Genomic DNA, 24,281 nt, shown 5'->3' on the forward strand with positions numbered 1-24,281 from the left:
TATAGATCAGCTCATGTCTAAGAATGAAGCCTTACAAAGTGTCTTTTTTCTGCCTCCCACTCTGCTCGGCAAAGCTGTGCCAGGTCTGGCCAAAGCCTCCAGATTGCATGGTGTAAGCAGTGCCCGAGAAGACCAGTTTTCAGAGAGGTGACATGTGGCTCAGTATCTTCACTGGTGGACAAGTCCAGGGATCGCTGAAGCAATGACACCGGCTCTATTGTAAACTGGGTACGTAACAGCAATGAAATTCCTCTTGAATTTCTATGGACGGATCAATATTTCTGCTCTAATAAAATCATAAATCAGAAAGGATTTACATAAACTGGGTCCTACTTGGCACCTCAACAAATAGCAAATGGATTTTGCATTAAATTGTGAGACCCCTATTGGTTACCAATAAATGAAAATTCCACTTGATCTGGAAGCCTTTCTAAAGCACCCCAGCTGCCAACATGATTGTGGTCATTAAGAAGAGAAATCAGGCAGATACTTTGATGGTATGGTCAGCATGTCACTGATCCTAGGTGCCAGTTTTGACTAAGGTACTAAGTTTCCCCCAAAATTTTACCAAAAACCAGTTTCTCATGACCAACCACAAGAAGGAATCTCCGTGGAACACAAACCAAGATGAAACATGCAACACTAATATATCAGGTAACTTGCTAGCCAAAAGGCCGGTCATTTCTGTTCCCCTAGAAGTACCTCAGGAGGGCACGCAGCACCATGGAGAGCCCTGGGGTGCACAGTTCCACGCTGACCCCCAGAGAGTCACCATGAATCAGAACGGACTCATCAGCAATTGGTGTTTATGTGCTTGTTCATTTGGGTGTTGATATATGAGGAAGGTGCGAGAACAAAAGTCAGGAAATTATGGGCTGCCACCTGTTTTTGTAAATAAAGTTTCATTGAAACAGCCAGACCAGATGAATTCATTGACTCTTGTCTATGTTGCCTTCACACGTCAACTGGGGCCTGCAAACCCTAAGCCATTTGTTCAGTGACTTGCCAATCTTTGCGCCAGAGAAAAGATGGTAAAAGCTAAAACACTGGGTTCCCTGAGCTAAACTGCCATGCGGCTGGATTGGATTTAACTCTGGAAGTTTAACTATAAGTCCAAACCATCGAAACTCACTGGGTGTGTGAGCATGTGCAGACATATTCATGAGGCACATAGTCTTAAACTAGTAAAATCTCATAGCACAGTAAGTTGAATTGAATTTGCTCCTTTCACTTTTAAAAATAAATTTTAGAATCTATTGCTCCATCAACTTCTGGCAGGGGGGAGACGTTTCCACGCGGAAGTGAATATTTGTGATTTGAAGATATTAAAATAAATTTGAGGAAGAATGAAATTCCAGAAATAGGACTCTAAACAATTCCTGCCTAGAAAGGAATTTGTAATAAAGTGTGACTTACAGAAACCTGGTGGGGTAGCGGGTTAGGAGGAGGGCTGGGAACTGCAAGGTCAGTTCAAACCCATCTGGTACTCCGAGGGAACAAGGAGAGGCTTTACATTCTCATGAGGAGCACTGGTGGCATAGTACTTACACACTGGGTTGCTAACCCCAAGGTCAGCGTTTCGAAGCCACCAGCCTCTCTGTGGGTGAAAGACAGGGCGTTCTACTTCTGTGGAGAGTTCTAGTCTTGGAAACTAGAAGGAGCAGTTCTACTTTGCACTGTAGGGTCACGATGAGCCAGTCTTGACTCAATGGCAGCCTGGGAAATCTGCAGGGGAACTTCGACTCTGCGCGGTCGGGCAGCTATGAGTCCGAAGCTACTGGATGGCAGCGAGTTCGATTTGGTTCAGTTAAGGTGCTCCTTTGATGAAGATTCCTCTCTTGTAACAAGCTAAAAATCTGTATATACGTCCTTGGTAAAGATTCAGCCTACGTCATTCTCTGTAATGGGAATCAGCCCACAGAAAATCAAAATGAATGCTTCCTACTCCCATTCATGAGGAAAAGTGAAGTAATGACGGCAGGAGTTATAAAAATCATTATTTCAGAAATAACTGCCAATATTATAGGAATGATGATGCATTAAGCATCTAACACCTGCGAGGCACAATGTTAGGTACTTTTGCACTGTCCCATTGAATTCTCTCAGCAGGCTCATGGAGCAGATTCTATGGCAGAGGCCGTGCCAGTTGTGAATACAACTTTCGGAGACGCCCAGGAGCGTTGTGGAGCGACATTCTTACCATGACACTAATCATTCACACACCCCAGGCCACCCCCAAGCACCTACCTCTGCAGACACTGCAGCACTGATTCTCAGGGAGAATGTGATCCTTTGCCGAGCAGTTCAAAGGAGGGCACATCTCTGTGATTTTCACTAAGACTCCGCCCTAGGGGAACAAGACAGTGATATTTTTAGCGATCCAAATTTAAAATGCTCGTTGTGAAGAGCCTGCAGTGATAACAACCTACAATGATGAACGATTCTCCTAAGAATTGCACAAATGTTGACAAAATCACACATAAAATGGAGGAGATTTAAAAGAATAAGTCATGAGATGTTCCAGTTAGACAACTTTTTAGCAACTTTTTTAAAGCAAGATGCTGGCAGTGGTGTGCTGGTGAACAAACCTTAGGGACCAAAAATACCAGAACTACACCCACCGCCATGAAGCCGCTTCCCCATGGGACAATGCTCCCTAGAGCTTCCAAGGCTGTCAATTTGCATGGAAGCAGGAGCACACATCTTTCGCCCACCGAGATGCTGCAGGCTTGAACCACTGAACCTTTGCTTAGTAACTAAGCACCTTCAACGCTACGCCATTTCAGGTCCTCCCCTGGGACACTCAAGTCCTAATTTGAAGTGTCTGAAAGTTTTCTTGGTGGAATCGTTCACATGCTGACCCACGTCAGACACCCAGCACGATTTCACTGAATGCAACCTTGAGAGATGCGTGCAGTCGGTCTCAGAAGTCTTGAGACCCAGCTCCAGCACATCACTGGCTTTACAACAGGCCTTCTGAAGCTCAAGATAAATCCTGATGTGTGGTGAGCTCATAGTGCCGATGGAAGGAGAAAAGGGGACGTAAACTGGAAACCATTACTAGGGCATCAGTTCTGACCTGTGCCAAGCCCATGTGTGTCACAGTAGCACTGCGCTCTTCAAGGTTGTCAGTGACTCGTTTTTTGGAAGTAGATGGTCAGGCCTGTCTCCCAAGGCTTCTTTGGTTAGCACCTAGTATGCAAACTGTTTATACCATCGAGGGACTAAAATATGCTGAGGGCTAAAATAGCTACGCAAATACAGGCGTTGTTAGGTTGCATGGTAAAAAATTAATCTGCCAGGAAGGAATAGTTTATGGAGAGGAGGCCACGCTGGAGGGAACTTGAATGATGCAGTAAGAAAGATTATCTTTCCTAGCAAAGAAAATAGAGAATAGTTAAGGTATTCCGGATGAATGAGCCAAAGGAGGGTCAGTTCAGATGAGTACTTGGTTTCCCCCAGATATAAATAAACCCAATTACAATAAAAATTTAAATATTCAGCAGCTGAATCTTTATGCCCTGACTTCACCTAAGGGCCCATTTGTTGACATTTGTAGCATCTGTATTTAGTTTTACTCAGAGTTTAGTAATTAGTCCATTAATTGCTAGGAGGAAAAATAGGCTTGAAGAGTCCCCTGTTTTATCTCACACATTTCATTTTACTCCTTTGAGCCGACTGAGAAGAAAGCCCAATCGGGGGAGTCTCATTTAAGGACAAACGGCAATTCTCAACATAGAATATGAAAGAACTGACAGGCAAAGGGTTGGGGCACATCCTGACTCTTCCATCCCCCACCCAAGGGCCTCAGAGTTCTCCGGTCTGCCAGAAACTCCCATCGCATCAGGTGCATCCGAGATCAAACAGGAATGTAACATTGCTTCAAATGTCAAATGTAAACTAATTTACAACAGCCCATCTTTTGTCTTCTCCACCTTAGCTTCCTCTTTTTAGGCTCAGCCCAGCCTCTAGCACTTTCGGCTTTTCTTCCTCAGCTTGACTCTTCAGCCCCACTGTTTCCTAGGGCATCTAGACTGCCGACTAGTCTCCTGCCTTGGAAGGGGCCCTGAAACCTGACATTTGGCCCTGATACTCACACATGGCCACTTCCATTCACCTACATCCTATTCTCCCTCCCTCAGTCCCAGCCAGGCTGGGTGACAGACACTGAGCCTCAAACGTTCGCCCCCGACCTGAGGTGAGTGAGCTTACCAGATGTTCCCTTGTGTCTGCAACAGGGAATGGAACCGATCAAGGTAAATCCGATGTAAACTTTCACTTGCACAAATGGGTTAAGCTTAAAGCAAAGGAAAACACACTGGCAAGTACCTAGCATCACAGTGCTACCGCTATCCTTCAGTATCATGGTATTTATTCATGAGCTATTGCCTCCCAGGGTGAACGAAAGTGAAACTGTTGGCACCCTTTTACCAGGTCTGTGTGCTCATGACCCACCCCCTCCCAATGACTGCATGCTGCCTTGCTGATGCACATACACCTGCCACTTCCAGAGGGCTGCCCAGGGGCACTGGATCCACCTTCTCTGTGCAACACACTAGAAGTTTCCTGCACCTTGAAAATCCTCCACCACCATGGTCCGAAGCCAATGGTAGACTGGAGTGGAGGTTTTTCTGTCTAGATCAGGACAATCTCTGGGGTACTGGTTAGTGTCCACAAACCCTGGTGGCTTCAGGCTAAGGGTTGGCACTTTCAAATAAAATTGTTCCCCTTACCCATTCTGTATCTGTACATTCTTACTGGTTTCTCTTGGGATCACTACCTCAATAAATCACTTCTATTGCCCTTCCTAAACCACTTCTACTGAAATCCTTAGCTCAGGGTGGCTTCTGGGTGAGCCCAAACTAAAACCGTAGGATAAATTGTGCTCTTCCTGTTAGAAATCAAATTGCTAAAAGAGATTATCTTTGGGTGGTGGGATTCAGGACAGCTTTCCATTTCCTCGTTATACCTTTTGTCCATAACCCAAATGTTATAAATTCAACATGTATTTCTTTTCTTAATGTGTATATAAATCAGATTTTTAAAAATTCTTTTTTTAAAGCAGTGGCTCTTAACCTTCCTAATGCCACAACCCTTTAATACAGTTCCTCATATTGTGGTGACACCCCACCTGAAACATAAAATTATTTTCGTTACTACTTCATAACTGTCATTTTGCTACTGTTATGAATCGGGCAACCCCTGTGAAAAGGTTGTTTGACCCCAAACGGGTCACCACCCACAGGATGAGAATCATCGTTTTAAAGAGTTTTAAATTTTATTTTAAAAGAATTGCTATGAAAGGTTCTCTTTACATAAAGAATTTTGCTTTGACTGTTGACTAAATGTCAATAATTATAATCAATGACTGCCATATTTATTGAGTTGAATCTGAATCAAATGTTTAAATAGAGATAAATACTTTTTCTATGGCCCTGAAATAGCACACACTGTGTTTAGAGTGACAAAGGTGCCATCCATTTCACTTAGCCCAGTCACATAATTAGGCACAGACCCTTCTTTAAGCTTTATTTTCAAAACAAAAGCACCTAATTGATTACCCACCCACTGCCAGCAAGTCTATTTCAACTCATATCAACCCTACAGTCAACTGCCCCGGTGGGTTTCAGAGACTGTAATTCTTTATGGGAGTAGAAAACCTCCTAGTTCTCCCTCAGAGAAGGCAGGGGTTTCAAACTGGTGACCTTGCACTTAGCAGCCCATTCCATATCCGCTATGCCAGCTGGGCTCATCTCAAAATCCTCCCGGTGGTGAGTTCTTATGCTATGCTCCCCAGAGCTTTGCATTGGTGGTACAAATCCGGTTCTTTTATCTTTTCTCTCATAGAGCAGTGGTCTCCGTGTCATTGGTCGAGCAAGTGTTTATATGTTCATATGACTAAGCCAACCCTTCCAAAATTCTGACACGGGAATATATCTCAGTGGATTCAACACCATTGGGACTGGCAACAGAGACACCGAGGGAGGAAATGGTGGAGCCAGACTACACAGGTTCAGATCCCAGCTTGCTCCCTTAGCTTGTACCTACAGGAGCTACCTCATAAAGCTATTGTAAGGATTAAAATGCTGCCTAAAGTACCTAAAAACCACAAATGCTTAAGAAATGTTGGGTATTATCCCCAATGGCCATTCTCTTTGTACATGTAACAACCAGTAGACAACTACTGAAAACCTGAAAGAGTGAAAAAAGCAACACCCTTCTCTCTCTCTCTCTCTCCCTCACACACACACACAGACACACACACACACACACACACACACACACACACCCATCTGTGTAAAGAGATAAGCCCTGACTTCTTTCTAAATTGTCAAAGAACAACCAAATGTTCATATACACAGTAAAGGATGAACCACAGCGAGCCCTGACATTGGTAAATCCTATTCACGAACTTGACCTCTGAACCCATGCCCAGGCCTTCCCAAAGTCTCACAGAAATCTTCCCTGAACCTGTCTGATAACAGAGCCCCAAGTCCCAATCCCCTTGGTCAGGGTGTGAACAGCACCAGCTCACAGAGGCTTTCCCGAATCATCCAGCCCACCCAAAGCTCTCTGCCTTCCTCCTGCTTCATGGAGGGTTACAGCATTTGGCCGTGGAGTGTGTATTTGTTTATTTTCTTGTTTTAAAATCATTTTATTGGGGGCTCATACAATTCCCATCACAATCCATCCATCCATCCATTGTGTCAAGAACATATGTATATTTGTTGCCATCATCATTCTCAAAACATTTGCCTTCTACTTGAGCCCTTAATATCTGCTGCTCATTTTCCCCCACCCTCCCACTATTTGTTTATTTTCTTACTGCGCGCCTTCTCCCCGAGACTGCAAGTCCCATGATGACAAGGATTTTGGTTTTTGGCTCACTGTTCTATACAGAAGCCAGTACAAGGGAGCTCAATGCACGTTTGCTAGATGGTCACTGGCAGAGCTCTGGGATTCTGTATGTCTCAGTCCATGTGATTCCGGGATACCTGTCAATCTCCCCGCACCTTATTAGCAGCCACCTCTCTCTGTCCTCTCAAAGCATTGCTTCCATAGTTTTTCCCAAGGCCACCTGAACCACAGGTGACAAGGTGACCACACAGTGACAGTGGACAAGTACTCATGCTGGATGTCAGCTCACCAAACAGAGTCCTGCCCCCTAGGGTCCATCACAAGGCCAATCGAGCCCACGCAAGAGACGGATGCCTCCGTGTCTCTCTGCTCGCTCCCCAGAAGGGACGAGAATCATATGATGAACACTTACTCTGCATTCACGGCAGCTCTTGGTTAAAATCCTCTGGCCTTCCGCGAGGACTTTCCCTCCGTAGATACATTTAGCTGCAATGAAACAGAAGAGTGCGTCAGGCGGTCCTGCGACGCAACCCCATGGCCTCAGGGTGCCACCTAACTCCAACAGGTGGCACAGAAGCACTTCTCTGACGCTGAGCAATGCAAATCGGCTTCCTCTGGGGGAGGGCCCTGGGACCTCCCATTCAGTTGTCATCCTGATCGTATTCTCATCTCGGACGTGTTTGTCACTGGTTCTGCACGCCAAGCACAGACAATTGTTTCAGGGTGGCAATACCCAGAGGAAACTAATGCAGGGAGGGACACGGGCTCCAGCCATAAAGACACCACTGGCTGCAAGTAGGCTCACAGGTTCCACTCATCAGAACCATGACAACGGTGGAGAACGATGCCAACTGTCTTCTTGGTCCACATGAAGAGCGGGCAGCCGTGGCCCGTACATGTATTCTTAAGAAGCTCAAAGACAAGTACAAGTCAGGACAGGGAAATGCTAGATCGATGTACTACTGAGACTCCTTGTGGAAAGACCAGCTTAAGAGGCTAAGAGAGAGGGCAGAGGGTCGGAGGAGGCCTTGTAAAAATTTCCAAGACAAGCATAAATGGAGTTCTGATCGCTCAATTTAGATTTCACTGAGATTCAGTGCTCGACGCAACTTGCTGACCCCTTTTAAATCAGCGCAGACGATGCCAATTTGCCATGACCCTCATCTGACTCCGCCAGGTCTCCACCCACGCCAAGTGCAAACAGACGTCCAAGGCCTGATTACCCTCTCCCCTGCCTCCAATGAGGAGCCTTCCAGCCTCAGCCTCCAGGAGAAGGGAAGAAAATCTTTGCCATTAGCTCCCTATTGGTCTTGGGAAAATCATCTCTCTCGGGGCCTTATTTCTGTGTCTGTGAAGCTGAGTAGATTAAATTTGGGGATTTCGAGTTTGGGAGTCATGGGATGCTCAGTTACTTCCCTTAGCAATCTGCTGTCTCCAGCGCTGTTTAGCGACACAGACAAGCCAAGAGACAGTGACTTGCATGACCTCACAGTCCTGTAAGGGATCACGCGGAACACTTTATCGACTTATCGCTCAGGCCATAGTTGGTGCCCAACAACTCTTGGCTGCGTGTTGCTCTAGCACTTACCCACAGCCAGGGAGCGCTGCCTCACCCAAGGCCCGTTCCCGTCCTGGTTTGGGTGGTTTGGAGGGTTGTGTCTGGGGCAGCCCGTATCCCATACGTGGTTGATGCAGAGGATACAAAGGCCAGCTGCCTGGCCCAACTCAGGAACATGCTGCGGGCTCGCTCCAGCTCCAGAACCCCACCAGGGAGGGCTGAGGCCATGCTGCACTGGCGTTGCCGCTCAAGTTCTTGCTCTGCCCACCCGCCTTCGTCACCAGGAACCGCCAAGAGCCTTCCTCTTAAAAGCACCCCCTAAGGACGTGCCTGCAAAGCTCCAGCTCAGAGTCCATCTGCTCCGGGAGGGATCCCCGGGTGGTGCCAATGGTGACCACACTAGGCTGCCCAGCAAAAAGCTGGTAGAGTTTGAGTCGACCTGGAGGCCCCTCAGAACAAAGACCTGGCAATCTACTTTCCAAAACTCATCCCAGAAACCCCTGTAGAGCTCAGTTCGGCTCTGCAACACACAGGTCCCAGGAGCAGGAACAGACAGCAACAGACCAAGCGGTTCCATTCAAAACCCACCCTGAAGCAACCCCCCAGACTGCCCAGCCTGTTCTGCCCTACTGTTCATCTCCCAGGGCATGGCACCAGCACCGCCCTGGCACACAGTCGAGGAGTTTGGGATCCCTTTGAGCTCCTACCTCTTAACTAAGGCCAAATCCAATAAATGCTCCCTCCTCAAGTCGTCCTCAAATCATCCCACTTTCTTTTTTTTTTTTTTAGGAGAAAATAAAACTATAATTTTTATTTGTTAGTGTTATACCTCACTTATTTTTCATTAATAAATCTTTTTATTGGGGCTCTTACAACTCTTGAGCAAAGCACCGTTATATACTCGTTGCCCTCGTCATTCTCAAAATACGCCTTCCACTTGGGTTCCTGGAGTCAGCTCGGTTTCCTTTTTTTCCCTCCCCCTCCCTCCTCACTCTCCCCTTCCCCCTGCACCCTTAATGGTTTATAAATAATTATTTTATCTTATCTCACATTGCCCGGTGTCTCCCCTCACCCACCTTCCCATTGCCCATCTCCCAGAGAGGAGGTTACACATAGATCCCCAATTCGGTTCTCCCTTTCTACACCCCTTCCCTCCCGGTGTCGCCACTCCCACCACTGGTCCTGAGGGGTTCATCCGTCCTAGATTCCCTCTGTTTCCAGATCCCTGCTGCACCGCTCTTCATGACACCATCCACCGTCGTCTCCCTTCTCCGGTATGCAAGAATCTCCTACATCTTAGCCCCCATACTCTCCCATCTTCCAAGCTCTCCTGTACAGCAAGCAGTAAGAACGGTTTTAAAATTCAAACCCGAGGCCCTGCTTCAAGTTATATGGGTCTCTACTGCCAGCAGAATAAAGTTCAAGTTCCTTTGCTTGACACATAGGATGATTCACCACCCCTACACTCCTGCCTCAAGCGTCAATGTTCCACCAAGCCCTGAGCTCTCCCCCGACCCCAAAACATTCCCACCTCCACACATGCTCTACCCAAGCTTTCGTCCTCTCTCCCCTAGGCTCTGAGCATTTTGTCCTCTTTAAAGGCATACTCAGCCCCATCCACCCGCCACCGGCCACCGGCCACCTCCAAGCCCCTCGGCTTCAGGTTAGTTCTTCCTCCAAGAAGTCATTCTTGACCTCTAGCTGGCTAAGTGCCTTCACATGGTGCTTCCATGACAGTCTGGACCTAAACAAAGTATTTATTAGTCCTGAACATTTATTTCTTAATTGTTCATTTCATTAGATAGCTCCCTTGCGGACTACAATCTCCATGAAGGCAGGAATCATGTCTATTCAGAATTTTATCACCAGTCCTAAGCCCAGTGCTTCGCTGGGCTTATTGTTAGTGAGCAAAATAAACTGATTTGAATGAATGAACTTCTGTCCTCTAGGCTTATTGTTAAGTAAGCAAAATACATAAATTAGAATTAATGATCCTCCATTGTTGTTGTGTGCTTACGAGCCAATTCCAGCACACGGTGGCCCAATAGGCAGGAAAGACGCATCTCATGGAGTTTCCTAGGCAGCAAATCCCCAAGAGCACACCATCCAGTCTTTGCTCCTGGGGAGCAATGGGTGAGATGGCTGATCCCCAGCTTAAAGGTCCCCCCACCTCCTAGTGTTCGGTATTATGTAAGCCATTAGAAGCAGATATCGATGGTTTCAAAACAATAGCAACAGTAAATAGAGAAGCAGTCTACTTTTTAGATGGGCTCATTTCTCTCGTGATTAAAAAAACACCACCCACTCCTGAACCATCTATTCTTCCTCACTTTTCTAGATAAATCCATTGATGGTGACTCACGGGTTCTTATGATGACGCGGATTCCCCAATTTACTACCATGGGGGAGAGCACACCTCCAAGGGCCTGGCATTGCAGCCTAATAAGCTCCCACACTCCCAAACGCAGCTGCTGCCCAGTTGGCAAGGTGGGCTCTCTCAAGAGTGCAGTTCTGCCAACTGTGCTGCTGTCGAATCGGCCATCTGCTCTTTGGACCCGGCTGGGAAGCAAGGAAACAGACACTGTTCTTTTTCCTTGGCCTTTTGCCACCCACACGGTGGCAGCGGACACGTACATGACCCTATCATAAGACGTTCCCCTGAGCTCTCCCTTGCCCTTTTCAGAGTCATCCCAGAAGGCTCTCCTCAGCCAGCCCGCGTACACACCCATCCATCCCCGACCCACCAGTCTAGAATAAAAATTAAATGTCCACTAAACTGTATGTCCTCAGCCAGAGGGTGCTTTGGGCAGTGGCGGATGATGTCCACATGGTCCTGCCTGCCTCGGCCAGGGGCCATTTGGGCTTTGGCACTGGTGCGGAAGACAAGAACAATAATGGAGGATCTCCGCAGTGATCTGCGATCGGCTCTCAGGATCTCCACTGGAGCTCAGAAGAAGCTCCCCTGCGTTCTCACCCCCCCGCCCTCCTCTCTGATAGGACCTTGGCCTCCCTGGTGCTGCCATTCACAGGCCTGGCTTCAGTCCTTATTAGCCAACTTCTTGATCTATAGCCAAAAAGCTTACTTTGGATGTTTGAGGAAATTCAAGCATAAGATGAGTCAGGCTCCGGTGCCTTTGGCTCGGGCATTTGGGGCTCCATTCCAGCATTTTTCAGTATGAGGAGAAATGTAAATGGAGACCTGGAAACCTTTCCCATCGCACCGGGGACATGCAAACCAGAATACTTCACAGTGCCTGACCATGAAATTGAAACTGAGCACCAACATGCATGCCTCCATGATGTCAGAAACAAATAGGCTGAGACTCGAGAGGCAGGCGGTTACCCACAGACAACTAACCTCTTCCATCGGAGCTTCATTTCTATGCTGCAGCGACTAGACACATTTGTCATTGGGTGTAACTGAATACACAATGGGCAGGGAGGGCTTCCTGCCTCCATCAGACACAGGTACAAGGCTGCTCTGTCTTTATTTAGCAATTTGTACCCTGAACACACTCCAGCTATCCCTTGGCACTCAGAAGCTTACACTATCATAAACAGCATTCCCTGTTACACCTTAAAGGAGAGCAGCAGATCAGAGGGGCTGAATAACCGAGGAACTAGTTCACCGGCATTGGCTTCCCACACCTGTCCTCTCTGAGCAAGACACCTACATCCAAAGGACGTCCCTCGGGCACTTCAAACTCAAACATGCCAAACATGCCAACAGAATGAACTGCTCGCCAAACGACTGCCTCCACCTGCCCAACTGTGTTAATCACACTGTAAGTCTCCCAGAGGCTCCTGTTCAAAACCTGGCACCTTTGCCCTGCCAGACACCTGCCTAACAATCTATTTGTCTCCTGCAACAAATGTTGATGGGCGTTTCCATGGACCAGGACTTCAGGATGCTGCTCACCCCCATCCTTTCCTCTACGCCTCCCCAGGTGCATTTCCCCTGATGGCCACATCACCTCCCCTAGAAATATGGTCAACTCCCTTGGCCCCTCTGCCTCTGTTCCTTCCTGGCCCCACGTGGCCTTTCTAAATGTATTCCTTTGTTTCTGCCAGGACTCTGCCTTCAAATCTTCCTTTTGAGCTGCAAAACATGTTGTGTTTATCTTCATGATTGTGTGCGTGCAACTCCCTTGAGCTGATGTGCTCTGACCACCGTATCCACCTGGGAAGCTTTTGTTCATTTGTCAATTCCCTACTCAGCTACCCTGTGAGCACACACATGTGTATGTGCGTGCATACGCGCATGCACACACACACACACTAGCTCTGTATCCTACGCAGTGTTCACGTTACACAATACACTCGAGGAGTCTTGTGGTCCAAACAGGAGGCCAGGGTGCATTTGTCAGGCAATGAGGACACTTGGAGAATGTTCCATTTTACAGTGCAGGCCCTCTACTGTAACTTCAACAACTCCATGCAAAAACAGTCAACAGAAAACACAACCTGCTTTACCCAAACCTCATGTGTAGTTCTGCTAAAAGAAACAACCAAGGTAAGTATTCTGCCTCCGTCTTCCTGATGTGAAGATATGGGAAAGCATCTAGAAATTCCAACACCCGGGGTCAGAACGCTGCTCTACCAAAATCATCATTTTCTTCTCCATCTCCTTGGAAGCCAGACTCTTCAGCTTGGCTCCACTTCCTCCAGGAAGCCTCCCATTCCTGCCACCAATGTCCTCCTCGAGCAAGCCATTCTGATCACCGAAATATCAACACACACACCACCACCACCACCACAATATACCTAATGCTCTTAGGGACACAACCCTGGACACTCTGGAGCATCTCTCCAGCTCCAAAGTAAGCCGCTCTGCACCAGAGAGAGGTCTTCCATCCTAGTTTGGACACTACCTTCAGGATCTGCAACATGCATATTTTTCTTAAAAGCCAGAATGAAATAAAGACCCTCTAGGACAGAGCTTCTCGACCTATAATTGTCGATGGTGTCTCTGTCACATTGTGTGTGTGTATTCCTAGTAGTTCATTCATATTCCCGTTTGGATAAACCATAAGCACATCTAATGACCAATCAAAACTGCTGAGAAAATTAGAATCACTTAGCTAAATTGGTATGAATGCCAAACAAAGGCAAAAAGCATACTGATACTCGTAATTGTCTATGTAGGAAGATCTTAGAGGAAACTTTATTTGCTGACCTTCTGAAATATTTTTAAACTCTCAAATAAACTAGGATACAGAAAAATGAATACCCTCATGTAATATTTTAAGTCTCATTGGCATATAATTCACACAGCGTGTAGCTCAATGGTTCAGATGTACTCAAACGAGTTCGTCGCCATTATTAGTCCCCATTACCCATTGGCCTCCCGTGCCATCAGCTGAGGAAGCCCTCTGATTGCTGTCTCTAGGGATTTACCTATCCTGATTTGTTTTTAAGTCTTTATCTTGAATTTTTATATAAAGCTACTAGGATAGTTTGACATCATGTGTCCACAGCCTTAAAATGTCAGTCCTTCTGACCTAATAATTCCAGAGTAGTCTGGAGAATTCTATTGTGGTAGTTACATAATCTCATGTCAATGTGAGGATATTAAAATCGAAGGGGTGGCGTCTAGCCTGTCAAATCAGGTCACGGCCTTGGTGATTCCTCCTTGTGGGTGTGGCATTCTCATGAGGATTCTGGGAACTTCCTCTCTTTCCTCCCTCTCTGCTTCACCTTCCTGTTGACAAGCCACATGGAGCCATGCTGATGGCAGCCAGAGCCCTGGAGATGTCTCCACCATTATTGGATCCACAAGACTTTGCACCCACCAGTCTATGATCTTTCTGCATTCTGCATCATTGCATGTGACTGTATGAGTCTTAAGAGTGATTTATGAACTAATATCTGACTTATGGGGTAATATAGGACTTATGGACTTGATCTGGACTGGGCCGGGATAGTTTCTTAATATAAAATTACTCTTCAATATAAAACTTTCTCTCACACAAATATGAGTGTCTCTGGATTTGTTTCTCTGGTCAACCCAGCCTAACATATCGATCTTAAAGTAATATAAAATGCTTTTTTTCCCTATACAAAACATGTCCTGGTGATTAATTTCTAAGCATGCAAAGTAAGTAACCACCTAAAACTCCAATAATTGGGGAAAGGCTGCATAAATTAGACAAGGGCCAAACAGTAGAACACAATGAAGTTCATTGCAGTGAGTTTAAAAAAACCAAAACAACGCACATGGCAACAGTTAAGCCAACAAAATAGGCTATAATATTCTCTCTACAATAGGAGCTCAACTTTGCACAAAATATAAAAGGCGGCAGGGAGACAAATGAAATTCATTTAAATTTTAAGAGTCGTTTTTTTTTAAAGTAGTGGTATTGTGGCTACTTTTTCCATTGTTATCTTTTCTCTCCCCTGCGATTTTTTTCAATGTTTATGCAGTAAATGCATTGCTTTTATCATGGGGTGTGGAGATGGAGACAAAGACGAAAGCATAAACACAAAGCAGCTGAAGGACTCACCTACTTCCCTACTTCATGTCCAGCCAATGGTTTCCTGCTGCGTGCGCGTCTGACATGTAAACAAGCTTCTCCTAGTTTAAATAAATATGTCACTGGTTTTCAACTTCCTTCTCTGCAAACCGTCCCACTGACCATCAAGACTGGCAAAATGAGGGTTACCTGCTACAGACAATCTCTTCATTATGGGACTGCAATGACCATCTCGACAGTAGGCACTCGAGCCATGTGGTCCTTTTGAAAAGCCCTTGGAACAGAAATAAATAATTTCCTCCCTAGAGGTCAACCCCAAGTGGACGTCTCCAGTGGCAACCATGAATGGGAGGGAGGCTCCAAAGTGCCTTTAGAAACAACTCAACAAAGATGAAGGTTATTGTGAGCTGGCTCACTCTCTCCGCCCGCACTATCATTCTGAGATGACATGGCAAAAGCATGGCAAAGGCCTAGTGACATTGGGCACAGCTTTCAATAGAAAGATGACCTTGAAGTTATCCATAGGATGTCACATTTTTAGCCTAAACACTCCCTCTTCCTACAGAAGGTCACACTGTCTGATGAAAAGACTATTGGTTCTGTGGCTGGGCAGATCTAGTTTTATGACCCACCTCTGCCACTCACCCACCAGCCTGATGAGCTTGGAAAGTGAACTTCCCTAAACATATAACACGCGTCCTACAGAACTCAATGACTTAAATATAACAACATCCAACCAGAAGTATCGTGAATATTTAATTACTAACAGGCTTAAAGCACTTAGCATACTAGAATGTACCAGTCATTACTCTGCTTGTCTTAACTTGATTTGACATTTCATACATAGTAGGGAGGTAGGGTAGTTTCAAATGCATTACAAACTGGGCAGGCCAACTATTTGATGTGAATTAAATATTGTATCTTAACTGATCCATATGCCAAAATTTCTAGCAAAGGGCATTTAATAATAGGAGAATCTCATCATGAAACCAATTAGTCAAAATACAGAATTTGGCCTTTAACTTGATCATTCAAAAGGAAGAGGAGTGAAGCACCTGAGCAGTGCTGGGGTGATTCAAATGGATCATGAGCTTACCACTAATGAAAAAGTAGATGGGTCAAGGCCCTGCAGAGGTACCTCAGAAGAAAGCCCTGGCCATCTACTTCTGCAAAGTCAGCCGTTGGAAACTGCTCTGACGCTTGGAGAATATATATGGAAGTTGACTTGGTAGCAACTGGATTTGCAAAGCACATGGTGCTTCAGAATCACAACTTTGTATGTCAACACCACCTGTGTTGGGCCGGGCTGACTAGAGAAACAAATCCAGTGACACTCATGTATGGGTGAGAAAGAGCTTTATATCAAGAACTAATTATATATTGAGACTACATCTCAGGCCAGTCCATCACAAGTCCTAGATCCAATAGTTGTCCATAAATCCCTCTTCAGACTCATGCAGCCACATGCATTGATGCAGAATGCAGGAATATCATGGGCTAGTGGGTACAAGGTCTTGCAGATCTAATGGTGGTGGGCGCATCTCCAGGGCTCTGGCAGCAATCTGGATCATCCAGCAGGAAGGTAAAGGTGAGAAGGAGGGTGGGTTCCCAAGACCCTTCTTATGAGAAGGCCACGCCCACAGGGAGTCACCATCAGGCTGTGACCTGATTGACGGGCTAAACGCCACCTCTTCACTTCATGAAATGATGCCATGAAATGATGTAACTACAACACTACCATTTAGCAATGGTTTGACTCTGACCAAGTAATGTGTCCTCTCTGAACACCATTCTCCTTCCTGTACATAGGCAGAAAAAAATACCACGTTAGGGTTGAAGTAAGAATTAAAGGAAACAGGAAAAAAACGTATGTAGCGTGTCGGCCACCTCACAGGTGACTAAACCATCGCAGCTGCTCCCATACATGAAATATCATCCCACCCCCTGGTCCTCCACTTCATCAATATTAATTCCCAGTGGCCAGCGAAGAACAGGAACAAAGATCCACCCTGACCCACAGAGGCTCACTGTGACCCTCAGTCAGCACTTACGTCGGCAGACCTTACAGCACTGGCCCGCAATGTGCACAGGGAGAGAGTCCGGGGAGCAACTGAGAGGAGGGCAGGACATCCTTCTGCATTCCACGGTGCCACTCTGAGGAAGAAGGACAAGAAAAGGGACCTCAGAAATGCCCTCCGACTCCCTCCTCCGAAGAGAGGCTCACGTCCCATCCCAGAAGGCTCGTCAGGAGGACAGAAACCGTGTGAGGAATATCCCGTCCATGCCGGGACCACAAATAAGCTTTTTCTCCAGCCCGAATGAGCCCTTGCCACCTCAATTACTTTCCTGATATACATCACTGGCTCCATCCCACCTGCCCATGCAGGCTAAGCAGATTAGGCAGAAAACAGAAAGCCCACTTTTACAAGAACATAAATAACACTTTTTACAGACCCTGTCAATCACTGTGAAGCTTTAACAATCCATTCAGTTATTTTCCTAGACAAACAATGGCATTCTCCAGATATTTATCAAATAATTTCAAGTGGACAGGGTTTGCATACTGATTTGGGGGACTCTGGCAATTCTCTGAAACCAGGGAAGGCGTATATGAACGAGGGCCAATCTCAGAAGAGTCTTTCAATTCTCTGTACCCTAAAAAAATAAGAAAAACCCTTTTCAAGAAGGTCTTTTAAAGAGTATTCAAAGGGACAAAATTCTGAATGGAGCTCACTGCTGCACTGTTTAGAAAAATCAAAGGAGCCCTGCTGTTCGCAAATCATAATTAGTGCAATCGAAGTCGCTAAACTGTACATGTGAAAAACATTTGTTTAAATATCTAAATGCCTTCCTCCTTCTGTAGTTTAGTCTCCAAATTCTAAACAATAAATTGCTTAATAATATTAGAACTAAAAAGAAGTTTACCCTCAATGGGAAGAAGATTTCCATAGTCAAGCACCGATATAAGAAATGACAGGATTTCTTAAATGAGGTCCTGGTGCCACCAGATCTAAGTGCTCAGCCGCTAACTGAATGACGGGCAGGTGACGCCCACCAGCTGCTCTGAGGGGGACAGAAGTGGCAGGTTGTTTCCTAAATATTACAGCCTGGGAAACCCGATGGGATAGGTGGCCTCTGTCCCTTAGCATCCCTATACCCTGGGATCGACTTGGTGACAATGGATGTCCAGATTGCTCCTCGGTGCTGCTCAGTGAAAGAAAGGCAATACTTCTTAGAATTAAAGTTACAGTCGAGATCCAGGGGTGCATACGAAGGAGGTGCCCTAACTCCCTACAATGACAGTTCTTTCATTGATTCACAAAAAGGCTTACTTTGCAAGTGCAGTTCCTGCAGTGGTCCCCGTCAACCCAGGAGTCTTGGTCCCGATAGAGCAGTCCACTCATCTGGCAGGTCTTCTCGCAATGACAGTTTTCCAATTGACTCAGCCTTGTCTCTGCATAATTTAGCTGCAAACAAGAATTACTGAGTGCAATTTCTGTAATTCAATTGCAGCATCTTAATAAAGCTAATAGCAACAAGGGAAAGGGGGAAGGAAAAAAAATAACCACCCAGGCAGGAGGGAGAAGAAATGCTCATAGCAACTCCCAACTCAGGGATTCTTAGCAGGATCTTTAAAATAAAATGAAAAGCACACGGTGGAATCATTCTAAATTGAAGACATATTGGCTCCCATGGTCTAATGAACAACAAACGAGCCATCAAACTGCATAGCAGGGGCCTCACGGGTGTTCATAAACATGTGTACTCGCAGCTCAAGCCCACACGGAAACACGTGTAATGGATATGATCTCAAGGACTCCTTAGAATGTTTACCGGATACCTCCTCGGGGATGAAGGGGGTGGGGGGGTTGAGAAAGTGAGGATAAGGCAGAAAACACTTCCATTTATCTCCAACCATCATTTCCCTGTTCTTCGCATGCTAAACAGGGTCCTGGTTTACAAGGTAAGAAGTAATTGTTTCCTGGCATATGTATGCATGGATTGTGATAAGAGTTGTATGAGTCCCTAATAAAATTTTTTTTTTAAATCTCTGAAGAGCTACAGCTATTGAAAGGCAAAGTCATGGGAGGATCTAGTTTCTCCCCCAGTTCAGGATCCCCCCCCCCAAAGGGAATGCCCCAGGGATGTTTCTCTGTGTGCCCATGAAACAAAGTACACCAAACCCAATGGGGAAGGTTAGGATTTTGTCAAAGAACCTTTTCATTTCTCTGCTACGTGAGACAGTGGGTTAGTCATTGGGCTGCTAACCCTAAGGTAAGCCATTTAAACCCACCGGCCACTCCTAGGAAGAAAGATGAGGCTCTCGGGGCCTGCAAAGATAGGTAGTCCCAGCAACCTATAGTTACATGAGTAAGAATCTGCTCAATGGAAAGCAGCCTGGTGTCTGCTTTAATAATTGCCATCACTAATAATCATAAACGATCAGGAGGAATTCTCAAGCTTGAATAGTCCCACCAGTAACTGCACCAAGTGATGATTCAAACACAGCTGGTGAACTCCATTATCTCCCATCCTTGGTTAGTTCCAAGTGTCTGTGATGTCTTTCTTGCTTTGGACTGTGAAATCACTCCTTTTTTCCCCACTAAAGCTAGTGTTGTCTTCAACCCATTCTGAACAAGACTGATCTATTATCAAAACATTGAAGTTATCATGTCTTCACTCTACCATCTGCTTAATCTACTCTTGGTCAACATCCGGACCAACAGTCTCCTTTCATGCTCCTTGTGATATGGCTCCTGATTACTTCCCATGGCACCTATTCAATTTACCTTTAAAACTGCCATGAGAAACCTGGACATACCATGCCCTTTCTATTGTCACACTCATAAGGAATATTTCAACCCAGTGCTCTTATTACCCCTTTCTCTTCCTTAACTAGAGCTCACCTAGTTGAAAAGCAAATACCATTTCCTAAAAGCCCATGCCGGTCTTTTCCCCCTTCAATCAAATGCACATCTCCATGTTTTATGTAATTTCTGCAAGAGAACAACTGGATCTTTGATCCAACTAAGACTATGTCAAGCTAATGATGTAGGTATTTTATCCCTTCTAAGTGTGGGGATTTCCCAAGAAAACGTTTGTGCTATACCTGCCTTTTGTGCATGATGCCGACGGGCAGAGGAAAAGCAAATAGGATCCTAGATAAGCTACATGCAGAACTAAGGCTCCAAAAAATTAAGAATTGATTATACTCAAAGTTTTAGCTTCCCATCACTCCTTCTCCTAATAAATGATCTGAAAATCCAGAATTGCCTTGAAAATTCTAGCCACGAAATTTTCAGCATTTATGATTAAAGAGAATGGATGGTCATTAAAGGGAATCCTGGTGGCACAGTGGTTATCCATTGGACCGCTACCTGCCAGGTCTGCAGTTTGAAACCACCAGCTGCTCCTGGACCAGAAAGACAAGGCTGTCTCTTCCTGTAAAGCAGTTAAGTCTCAGAAACTCGCAGGTGCAAATCTACCCTGTAGTACAGGAGCAGAATCCCAACTCAATGGCAATGAGTTTGGTTTTGTGGGTTGTTCTGTTTTGTTTGTTTTGCAGGGGTGATCATGAAGTTCTTTGGGATGTCTTGGTAAAGCACAGACGCCAAATGACACAAACATTTTTAGAAAGATAATGCATGCGTTATCTTTATTTCACTCCTGTGCTGTTGTTATCTACTGTCAAGATGGCTTTAAAAAAATTCTTTTTTTGGGGGGGAGCTCTTACAGCTCTTATCACAATCCATACAGATACCCATTTGTGTCAAGCTCATTTGTACATATGTTACCATCAACATTTTCAAAACATTTTGTATTTGAGTCCTTGGTATCGATTCATTTTCCCCCTCCCCACTCTCCTTCCCTCCCTCATGAACCCTTGATATATATTTTTTAATTTTCATAACTTACACCGACCGCTGTCTCCCTTCACCCACTTTTCTGTTGTTCGTCCCCCTGGGAGGTGATTATATGTTGATCATTGTGATCAGTTCCCCCTTTCTCCTCCCACCTTTCCCTTCCCCTCCTGGTATCACTGCTCTCATTATTGGTCCTGAGGGGTTCATCTGTCCTGGATTCCCTGTGTTTCCAGCTCTTACCTGTACCAGTGTACATCCTCTGGTCTAGCCGGATTTGTAAGGTAGAATTGGGGTCATGATAGTGGGGGATGGGGGTGGGGGAAGCATTTTAGAATCATAGGAAAGTTATATGTTTCATCGATGGTATAATACACTCTGACTGGCTTGTCTCTGCCTTGTGACCCTTTTGTGAGGGGATGTCCAATTGTCGACAGACAGGCTTTGGATCTCTCCTCCGTGCTCCCCCGCATTCACATCAATATGATTTTTTACTGTGGGTCTCTGATGTTTGATACCTGATCCCATCAACACCTCATGATCACACAGGCTGATGTGCTTCTTCCATGAGAGATTGGTTGCTTCTCAGCTAGATGGCCGCTTGTTTATCTTCAAGCCTTTAAGACCCAAGACACTATTATCTTTTGGTAGCTGGGCACCATCAGCTTTCTTCACCACATTTGCTTATGCACCCGCTTTGTCTTCAGTGATCATGTCATTAAGGTGAGCACCACAGAATGCAAGGTTATTAGAACACAGTGTTCTAACATTGAGGGAGTACTTCAGTAGAGGCCCAATGTCCATCTGCCACCTTAATACTAAACCTATAAATATATGAACATAAATCTATTTCCCCATCCTCATATATAAATATATTTGCATATGCACATGTCTGATAGCCTTTGTATTCCCATTAGACTCAGGGACTGCATAGGCTATCAGAAATAGGGATGGACACAAACACAGAGGAGGCACAAATTGCTAGCTTACAATAAGAAAAAAACTAATTGCCCACTGAGGAGGTAAGCAAAGGACCTGAACAGGAGTTTCACAAGGGCAGAAATCTGAATGGCCAATAAATATATGAGAAAATGTCTCCGATCATGAGAAATGAAAATTAAAATAACTATGAGATACTACCTAACACCCTCAAAGATAGCCCAATTCAGAAAATCAGAAAGTAACAAGTGTTGGAGGGGCTGTGGTGAGATAGGAACTCTCATTCACTGCTGGTGGACCTGTAGGTTTGTACAGCCACTATGGAAATTGAATTGGTGATATCTAAAACAGATGAAAATTGAGTTACTATACAACCCAGCAATCCCCCTACTGGGCATATACCCAGAAGAGACAAGAAACAAACCATAGTCAGACATCTGTGCTCCAATGTTCATCACAGCACAGTTCACAATTGCAAGGAGTTGGAAACAACCCCGGTTCCACCAACAGACAAATGGATTAAAAAATTGCGGTATTGGTCAGTGTTAGACATTAAAAAATAATAATAATTTATAAATTATCAAGGGTTCATGAAGGAGGGAGCTTGAAGAGGGAGGGGTTAAAAAAATAGGGAGCTGATCCCAAGGGCTCAAGTACAAAGAAAATGTTGTGAAAACGATGATGGCAACAAATGTACAGATGTGCTCAACACAGTGGATGCATGTATGGGTTGTGATAAGAGTTGTATGAGCCGCCAATAAAATCATTTTTAAAAATGGTGGTACATACATACAACGAAGTACTATGCATCCCTTAAAAGCAGTGATGAAGATATGAAACACATCACTGCATGAGAAGAATTGGAGGAAATTATGCTAAGCTAAGTAAGCCAAGCACAAAAAGACAAGTAAAACATGAGTTTGCTGAGGTAAGCTTAAAAAGCAAAGAGGCATAAGGGAAAAGCTACTCTATGAATATATTCCTGGGGTGACGTCCAGGTACTATGGCAGGGGCTGGACCCAATCCAGGGATACATATAAAAAGGAGGCCAACTGAAAAGGAGGGGAAAAGAAAGAAGGGAAGGAAGGAAGGAAGGAAGGAAGGAAGGAAGGAAGGAAGAAAGAAAGAAAGAAAGAAAGAAAGAAAGAAAGAAAGAAAGAAAGAAAGAAAGAAAGAAAGAAAATGGGGGGAAAAGACCTGGGTAGCAGGGGAACAGGGCATTAACCCACCCAGGGGGAAGGAGAGAGGGACCAGACTTCAACCACGTGTGCCAAGATGTAAATGCTACATACCTGCATGAAGCAGCAAACCAATAGAGAGGGCTGCAGGGCAGGCCCTAATCCCTACTATGTGTACACAACACCCCCCTCCCAAAAGAATACACTTCAGAGGACAGCACTGAAGCTACAGCTTGGAGAGAGGGCATGTCTGATCAGAGCACATGGGAGCAAACTAAGAAGGAAGGAGAGAGAAAAAGAGAGTGAAACACATCCTGGTCCACCAAGCCCCAAGAATGACATTCCTGCTCAGGTCAGTCAATGCACACCGAGGATCATAGGGGCACCCCCACCACAAGACCTGAAGTCCCTCACTGACCCATAGTGCTATGGAGGACAACATTGGAGACACAGTGTGGGAAGTGTACCCGATCTCCGATCTGACCCCACCACACTGAGCGCAACACGAAGGGCGTGCAACAGAGCAGTAAGGGGAGCAGAGCAATGACATCCCCGAGTAATCCCCAAAACAGACTTTAAGGCTAGGGCATGGCACCCCATCAGACTCGACCGGAAAACATAAAGGTCAACAAACAGACCTGGAACTATTTAGGCTTTTCTTTTTTGTTATTTCTTTTTTTGTTTTGCTTTGCCTTGTTTTTGTGATTATTGTCTCTGCATGTCTATCTAGATACGATAAACAATCCGGAGAGAAAACAACAGCACAAATGGTTCTGGGGGGGGACAGGGAAGAGGGGAGCGAGGAAAAGGAAGGGGGGAGCCAACAAACCCAGGGTCAAGGGGACAACAGGTGATCTTAAATTGATGGCAAGGAGGGCGTAGGATGCCTGGTGGGCCTTGATCAAGTGCAATGTAGCCGAGAGGAAAGGCTGAAAGCTGAATGAAGGTCAACCATGATCGTGGGACAAGAGGAAAGTAAAAGGAAACAGAGGAAAGAACTAGGAGGCAAAGGACATTTATAGAGGTCCAAATACAAGACGGCTTCTCACATATGGAAATGCCGTATATAAAGGAAGAAAATACTGTGCACTCCCGCACCAACCCAATGACTGGTTGCAGATCAGGCGGTTGTGCTCCATAGTTTTCACTGGCTGATTGTGGAAGGGGAAGCTCTGCTGAAACCAGTTGTGCATCGGTATGCAGTCCTCCAGACAGAGGGGCCGTTGCGATCGGCATGCACTGCTCTGGAAGTGAACCCAGGTCTGCCACCTCAGTGAGAATTCTACCAGTGAAACACTACTGCCTCCGGACTCGCCTCCTGTCTCACCCCTAATCTCTATATCAGAAAGTGATGAAGGTTGATCTCAGATAGCACAAAGGAGAATTGAACTTGATCTGCTTCCCACCTGGAAGT

At 45.5% G+C, this 24,281-nt stretch overlaps 1 protein-coding gene across 1 annotated transcript in view; it reads right to left on the reverse strand.

The window, feature by feature from the left end:
• Positions 1–24,281, reverse strand: part of NELL1 (neural EGFL like 1) — a 989,599-nt gene that overhangs the window by 714,399 nt on the left and 250,919 nt on the right. Inside the window, exons 8-11 of the mRNA XM_075547696.1 lie at positions 18,222–18,356; positions 16,941–17,043; positions 7,271–7,344; positions 2,248–2,347 (exon numbers count right to left, since the gene is read on the reverse strand). Coding sequence (XP_075403811.1) covers positions 2,248–2,347; positions 7,271–7,344; positions 16,941–17,043; positions 18,222–18,356 — 412 coding nt within the window. The remainder of the gene's footprint in view (positions 1–2,247; positions 2,348–7,270; positions 7,345–16,940; positions 17,044–18,221; positions 18,357–24,281) is intronic.

This window comes from Tenrec ecaudatus, chromosome 4 (genome assembly GCF_050624435.1).
Source record: "Tenrec ecaudatus isolate mTenEca1 chromosome 4, mTenEca1.hap1, whole genome shotgun sequence".
NCBI lineage: Eukaryota > Metazoa > Chordata > Mammalia > Afrosoricida > Tenrecidae > Tenrec > Tenrec ecaudatus.